This window comes from Papaver somniferum, chromosome 8 (assembly GCF_003573695.1).
Source record: "Papaver somniferum cultivar HN1 chromosome 8, ASM357369v1, whole genome shotgun sequence".
In the NCBI taxonomy this organism is placed as follows: Eukaryota; Viridiplantae; Streptophyta; class Magnoliopsida; order Ranunculales; family Papaveraceae; genus Papaver; species Papaver somniferum.
In genome coordinates, this window is record NC_039365.1 from 97816467 (window position 1) to 97823821 (window position 7355).

The following is a 7355-nucleotide window of genomic DNA, read 5'->3' on the forward strand; positions in this document are numbered from 1 at the left end:
TACAACAATTTTATATGTTAATTGTTTTCTGTTAGATAATAATATTTGCTTAGTTGTTGGTATCTGCAAGTGCAAGTATTTTTCTGATTGGGGAATAGTGACAATCACAAATCGGGTCTTCTCTTCTCTCTTATGGTGCACTTAAGTTATAATAGTCCATTCAACCATGGCAAACAAAATCAATGTTAAGAGTCGGGGAAACTTTGCACACGAACTGCAAAAATCGACGAATTCGTTAGGGAAAATGTTCCAATATGAGATGCAATGTTGGAAACATGTCGCAATATTTAAAATTTTCCCCATTCCGTCAAAAGTACAGTTAAGTCACATGTGTGAGCCTATACACGCGAAAAAAGAGACAAATATACCCTTTAGGTTCGAAAATTAAGATCCGAAGTTTTGGGATTCATGATTTAAGGTTCAGGTGGTGGCGGCAGCGGTTTTGGTGGTGATTATGATGGTGATGGTGGCCTTACACATGTAACTTAATTGAGTTGGATGGTAATGTTATCTGAATAAGAAATTTTTCCAACTATTTTTAACGCTGGAGCAGATTTCCAATATTACAGCTGGTATTATGGCATTTTCCCAATTTTCCCTTCTTGGAAAAAGAAATTTAGCCCTCCTTTTCCTTCTTGAAAGTGAAGCCATTGGCTGTTAGGTAAACTGCTCTCTCAACGTTCGATCCTAATCAAGAACCAAAAGAAGAAAGGGGTCAAAGACTACCACTAAAAGATCGACATCTATCACTATCTACAGCAACTTTTGAAAGGAAAAGAAAAAAAAGCTCATTACTAAACAGTGTCGCCAATTTGCGTGGAATGCACCAAAACCTATGCTTGGGACTGTTTTGTTGAAACTCATTTCAAGTTCTCAACTTTCATCATTTTCAAAAAAAGTCTATTAAGTGATCTCAAAATTACGATTTAGTTGGGATTTATTTATTGGAACCCCACGGCCCTGAGTGGCCTGGACTAGTCTGGAAAACACGCAATCTAACTAAAGAGCTGGCATAATCATCATTAGTATTACTTTCCACGTCTATATAATCTCAAGGGATTTACCCCTAGAGTTCTTCAATACAATTTCAAAGTCATAAAATGGAGATTTCAGAACTGGAACCTGGAAGATGGGAAGAAATACTAGGAAGCAACCATTGGGAAGGGCTCCTAGAACCTCTCGATTTGAACTTGCGGCAACTTATTCTCCGTTGTGGCGACTTCTGCCAGGCAACTTATGATTCATTTGTAAGCGATAAGCACTCCAAATACTGTGGTAGTTGTCGTTATGGAAAAAAATCATTCTTCAAAAAAGTTGCACTGGAATCAGCTGCAAATGACTACTTTGTGGATTCATTCCTCTATGGAACTTCACGTGTGGTAAGATCCTGCTTCTCCTTCTCATACTCAAAAGAAGCCTGGGATCGTGAATCGAACTGGATCGGTTACATTTCTGTAAGCACTGATGAAGTTAGCAAAATCCTTGGAAGACGGGAAATATACGTAGCATGGCGTGGTACAACAACAACTCTTGAGTGGATGAATGTGTTTGATGCGGAAAAGGCGTCAATTAAGCCATTATTGAAGCCAAAATACCTTAACGCTGAAACAAATGCTACTGAAGAACGCCAGCGCCACTGGTATGACATTTTGATTTGCAAGCAGAATGAAGCTACTAATGGTAATGACGATGAAAATATACCTGAAGTTATGAAGGGTTGGCTTACGATTTACAATTCTGATAATCCAAATTCCCAGTTCACAAAGCTAAGTGCGAGGACCCAAGTTCTCTCGAAGATCAAAAGACTAGCAACCATGTACAAAGATGAAAATGTAAGTGTAATACTAACAGGACACAGCCTCGGTGCAAGTTTAGCAATCTTATGTGCATTTGATTTAGTTGAAAACGGGTTATCTAAAATACCGGTGACGGCTGTCGTATTTGGTAGCCCACAAATTGGTGATAAAGCTTTCACTGATAAGGTTATGACTTTCACTAACCTTAGGGTATTGCATGTGAAGAACACGATTGATCTTATACCGCATTATCCAGGTAGGCTATTAGGTTTCGCTCATACAGGGACAGATTTTGAAGTCGATACTCGAAAGTCGACGAGTTTAAAGGATTCCAGAAATCCTAGCGACTGGCATAATCTGCAAGCTATACTCCATACAGTTGCTGGTTGGAATGGGAAAGAAAAAGAATTTGAATTGAAAGTGGACAGAAGTGTTGCATTAGTTAATAAGTCTAGCGACTATCTGAAAGATGACGAGTTAGTCCCAGCGTCATGGTGGGTAGAGAAGAACAAAGGAATGGTGCTTGAAGACGGGAAATGGGTTATGGCTCCACCAGATGAAGAGGACATACCTGTTCCTGAATCTTACTAACTATATATTGTTTGAATCCGTTTTCTGTTTCTAAATTTTTGCAGTTAAGGTTGGTCGCTTTTTCGGATCCTCATGGGTGCAGTCCTGGATGATCTCGCAAATGATTTCGAGCTCGTTGTTCTTGACTGACTTGAGTGTGGGGTCCACTAAGGAGTTTATTTTTTCTTGGTCATTGAAGTATTCAGAAGCCTGAAAATAGGAAAAATATTCTGGTATAAGAAACAAAGAGTAGGTAACAAAGGTCAAAAACTGCAATATTAAGTCAATATGGTGATTTACCCATTTGATGAGTGATCCATGTTCTTCAGCGCTAGGGAGCTTTCCAGAGATGATTTCTAGCAACAGTAAACCAAAACTGTAGACATTACTTTCAGGGTCAGCTAATGGAGGGAGCTTAGCATGTTTTGACTCTTCCTTTGGACTTGTTGCTTTGGGGGCAATATTTGTACCGAAGCTGATGTCTCCAATCTAAGATATATCAGAACACAAACAACACTAAAGCATTTACTATACATAGACAACATTATAATTGACGGAAAAAGATGCTGATGAAAAAGTAAAATATAGAATAGAAGGATAAAGCATGATGCATGATGCATTCTCTTTCTACCTTTGCAGCACAATCATCTGTCAAGTAAATAGCTTGTGACTGAAGATTGGGGTGTGCTATAGGTGGGTTCAGTTCGTGGTGCATGTATTGAAGGCAATAAGCTGTTCCCATGATAATCCTAACCCTTGCATTCCAGTCGAGATGTTCAACTTCTTTAACCGCAAAATCGACATAAAAGGGAACACGTGGTATACCTCAGAACCTAAAAAGATTTCACAATTTTTACTTCGTTATTGTCTAATAAATATTTACCATGCAGGTGCTCATGAAGTGTTCCATTTGGAGCATATTCAAACACCATCATCCTGAGGAAAGGTTCATCCTCCTCACATAAACCTAGAAGATTGACATAATTCTTGTGGTTCACTCGTGACAGTGTATCAATCTGGATAAGATACAGAAAACACAATAGCCGTAAGAAATTTCAGTTGAGGATTGTTGTGATGCATTGTCATGTGCCATAAAGCTGGCTGGAATATGTGAGTTGATAAAAATTATACCTTCCTCATGTAGGCCATTTCTGAGCTATCCTTCCAATCTTTGAAGGATGGAATTAGGGTCGAAGCAACTGCAATCTCAACTCCACTCGACAGTGTTCCCTTAAATATTGTGCAGTCATCAAGGGTGTCAATAATATTGCTGAAATCCTCACAGGCAGTTTCTAGCTCTGAACGATTCAGCTTGGGTGCCCCTGCATTTTTGAAGAATGAATAAGCCCAAGTTTTACATTTGTAATCGCGAACTGATTCAAATCGAAACAAAATCATGTATTTACCTGTCACAAATGCTTTCTGCAGCTGGCCACTAAGTCCAGTTTTCCAAGGGCCTATGGTGGTCTCTCCTGGTTTCCGACACATGCAGAGCATGGCTACAGCAACAGTTACAAGGAATGCGACCCCTGGAATCACGTAAATATACTTCATAGTCTTCCAAGATTGATTTTCAGTTGGCTTTGGGGCTGCGTTGGCGTTTAGTGCGCTAGGAGGTTTTTTGTCGGGATCATCTCCGGGAGAAGTTTCTGAAGGTGGAGGCGGATGTTTCTTCTTGCCATTCGGTATGGCAGGGAAAGCTCCACTGCTATGGGTAAATGGAACTTCAGCTGCTTGGTCAAGCGAGTTAACATTGCTTGCTGGTGAAGCAGGGAGGTTACTGGGCTCTTGAAGCAGTTTCCGGCGTACAAAATGTGTGATATGTGTTACATGTTGTTCAATTAGTTGTTCACTTGAACCTGCCAACAACGGATATATTTTCATCCTGCTGCATAGGGTAAGAAAGAAATTTTATGCATTCAATTTAATTATATTCTCTACTCACTTGGTAGATTGTTACAACATCTTCGTACAGGGACATGCGACGGGCCTTTTCTCAAGTAAAAGCTGAAGAAAGAAGAAATACCAAACAACATCAATCTTAGTTGCCTGAACAAACCTATCACTAATACAATATAGAACCAAGAAAATTGCATTCAAGACGTAATGACTTATATGTTTGATCCATACAGTGGCAATACATTGAGATAATGTAAGAGATTTCCTTTGAGTGGACTCCTGGAAGAGTAATCTGCCTTCTTCAGTTGCTTCAAGCTGTTCTGCCAAATGCTGCTCTAAAAACATGGTCTACCAGTTGCTGTCTATATGACAGATGATACTGAAAAAGAAGATGAATCTGATTTCAGATCAAGAGATCAGATATCAGATTAAGGTAGCATTAGTTTTTTGCTGACACTGCATCTGAATCATGATCAAGTCAGGGTGACATATATACCCTGATGTCTGATCAGATAAGACGAACTCAGATGAGTCACCATAAAACAAGTGCCTCAAAAGTTATACAGAAAGATTTCTTTTGGTAAGAAAATTTCTTTGAAGAAAAAGAATACCTTACCAGTGTCCAAATTTTCTATGCGGGCAGCTGATGCCAGAACCAGAAGCAAGAGTAAGACCTTCGTCAAATTGTACTTCAGATAACATATTCAGTATCCCAACCTCTTGAGGAATACTGCCTTGGAATTTATTGTTGCAAAGTAGTCTACAATACAAAAACATAATCTAATCTAGGTAAGTGGGCATTTGGACCCAAAAGAATATTACTGAGGTTGAAAATTGGAAAGGGACTCACAACTGCTTCAGTGACTGCAATTGGCCTATTTCGACTGGAATTGTACCCTCTAAGTTATTAGCCCGTAAGTCCAATATTTCCAGATTCTTAAGCCCTCCAAACTCTTTAGGGATGTATCCTGTGAACTGATTCTTTTGTAGAATTCTAGCAAAACACAAGAGAAAAAAACGATAAATTGTGGGGAACAAAGAAACTCAAATACCGCAAGGAATACACTAAGATACAAAAGTTGAGATTTATGAAAACTTCAAATGCTGGAAACTGATTAACATTAAGTATGAAATTGAAGTACACAATGAACTTACAAATGTCAGTGAGTGTATAAATGTAAAGGCGTACTAAACATCGATTAGAAACAAACGGAAAAAAAGAAAGAAAAAAAACTCTAGTTTCTCATACTGTAAACATCAATCAGTTCTAGAAATGCATCCAGCACTTCCAGTCCTATCAGAGGTATGAGCCCATGGCATATCTTTAACTATCTGTAACCATGACAATTTCGACTTTCAAGACAATAAATCTGTCAAGCCTAAGTGTAAAAATACTCAATCGTTTCTGTGAGACACCTATATAGACAATAGACAGTCAAGAAGATTCAACTCGCATGCAATTCAACCTTTTTTAGAAATGTATTGAGCACTTACAGAGATCTTAAGTTACCAAGATTCCCAAGTTCGGGTGCCGACGTGCCTTCCAAGGAGAAACCATTTAAATCCCTACAAGAATGTTACGCAGCAGCTCATAAAAGACAGCATACACATGTACACAAATTACAAATCTTTGCAATAAATTAGCTAAAATTCCAACCACTATTTTCTCTGATATGCTTAATACAACCAAACAAACACATAAATTACAAAACTTACAGCATGCGAATTTTGCCGTTCACGCAGCGGACACCGAACCACGTACATGGATTAGTATCATTAGGATTCCAACTCTCTAAGACACCATAAGGATCCTTAGTGACATTTGCCCTGAATTCTAATAATGCAGCTCCTACATTCCCCCACACAAATCAAACATTTAAAAATCAAAACCGGAAAACAACAATCATAAACAACATAAACACAGATAATACGATTACCTTCAAGATTAAGCGACCGGCATTGATGAATGTGTAAAAGAAGAATCAAAAGAAGAAACATTGACATTCTAATAAGGAGTTGGAATCCAGCATTTGGATTCCATTGACTCCCCATCTTTTCCAGAAATAATGTTCTTTGTTATAAGGGTAGCAATGATTGCAATAGTATTTGTTCTTCGCTCCGTGAATCAACAACCCTTTACTATTCAAAATCGCCAGGTTTTTCAACTAAAGAAACCCTAATTCTGATAATCTTGTATCATCAAATGTTCACAATTTTTCATCTTTAGGGTTTCTTGTTAATTGGTTATTGAGAAGAATAGAAAGAAAAGAGCGAGGGTTTATGAGATATGAAGAGGAGAAAGAAGAAGATGAAGGCAGCAGAGACAAAAAAATCTAAACTCAAGTTTTGTATATCTATTTTAAATTTCTTTCCCTCACTGCCATGATCAAGACTGAAATTCAAAGCTTCTGTTTCGCCATTACCCCAGAGCTCTGTTTTCGTCTGGCTCTGTTTTTTTTTTTTTCTCTTTTTTGATTAAACTTTTCTTTTCTGTTTTTGGTTCTCCGTCTATATGTCCGACGGTTCAATTCAACTACCTCTCTAACTGACTTCATTTTTTTTTCCTTTCACTTTTTTTTTCTCTTCTTTGTGGGACCCAGCGTTGATTGAAGTACACCCACCGTTAACTTAACACTGCCAGTGTAGTGATCGTTTCCTGCGCTAGCTTTTTTCTTTTCGTGTGGTTATTGTGGGTCGCATTTCCGATGTAATAGGACGCGTTTTCTTCCCTCCCGGTTGACCAGGTGGGGCCCACGTTTTGACTATTATTATCAAGCTCTCATTTTGTGTATTTGCGTGCTTCCCTCTCATCCTCCTGTCGTTGAAAAGGTGAGACTTAAATATAGAGAAGATGACACAGAAGATTATATCAGACTAAAATAAGATTGGATTAGTAAGAGTATATGAGACAAACTAAAATTAGATTATCTATACATGAATGTACAAGGACGGCCATTTAGTTGCTTGGTGAGCTTTAACACGAACTAGGGAAAATAAACAAGGTCAGGAAGACTCATGAGTGTGTTAGGCTATCTAGATCACGTTTTGGTTTTTATGGGTGGAGTGTGCTGTGTGCATTTGTGTAACGAA

The 7355-nt window shown here is 38.4% G+C and overlaps 2 protein-coding genes across 2 annotated transcripts; one reads left to right on the forward strand and one right to left on the reverse strand.

Moving 5' to 3' along the window:
• The first annotated feature begins 1003 nt into the window (after positions 1-1003).
• Positions 1004-2433, forward strand: LOC113302220 (phospholipase A1-IIdelta-like). The gene has a single exon (XM_026551094.1). The coding sequence runs from the start codon at positions 1101-1103 to the stop codon at positions 2385-2387; it is 1287 nt and encodes a 428-aa protein (XP_026406879.1). The 5' UTR covers positions 1004-1100; the 3' UTR covers positions 2388-2433.
• Positions 2418-6818, reverse strand: LOC113305822 (protein MALE DISCOVERER 2-like). Its single transcript, XM_026554820.1, has 13 exons — positions 6203-6818; positions 5982-6114; positions 5760-5831; positions 5116-5259; positions 4882-5025; positions 4497-4595; positions 4312-4373; positions 3773-4225; positions 3498-3688; positions 3250-3382; positions 2998-3155; positions 2667-2855; positions 2418-2576 (listed from the first exon to the last, which is right to left on the reverse strand). The coding sequence occupies exons 1-13, from the start codon at positions 6315-6317 to the stop codon at positions 2418-2420; spliced, it is 2052 nt and encodes a 683-aa protein (XP_026410605.1). The 5' UTR covers positions 6318-6818.
• Between the last annotated feature and the right edge of the window lie 537 nt (positions 6819-7355).

Bases quoted from the DNA above. Each gene is read 5' to 3' on its own strand.
- LOC113302220 (XM_026551094.1), top strand. From the start codon at position 1,101: ATGGAGATTTCAGAACTGGAACCTGGAAGATGGGAAGAAATACTAGGA.
- LOC113305822 (XM_026554820.1), bottom strand. From the start codon at position 6,317: ATGGGGAGTCAATGGAATCCAAATGCTGGATTCCAACTCCTTATTAGA. The intron at 5,026-5,115 runs GTGAGTCCCTTT...TTTGTATTGTAG, and splicing joins TTGCAGTCACTGAAGCAGTT to ACTACTTTGCAACAATAAAT. The intron at 3,689-3,772 runs GTAAATACATGA...TCAAAAATGCAG, and splicing joins GCAGAAAGCATTTGTGACAG to GGGCACCCAAGCTGAATCGT.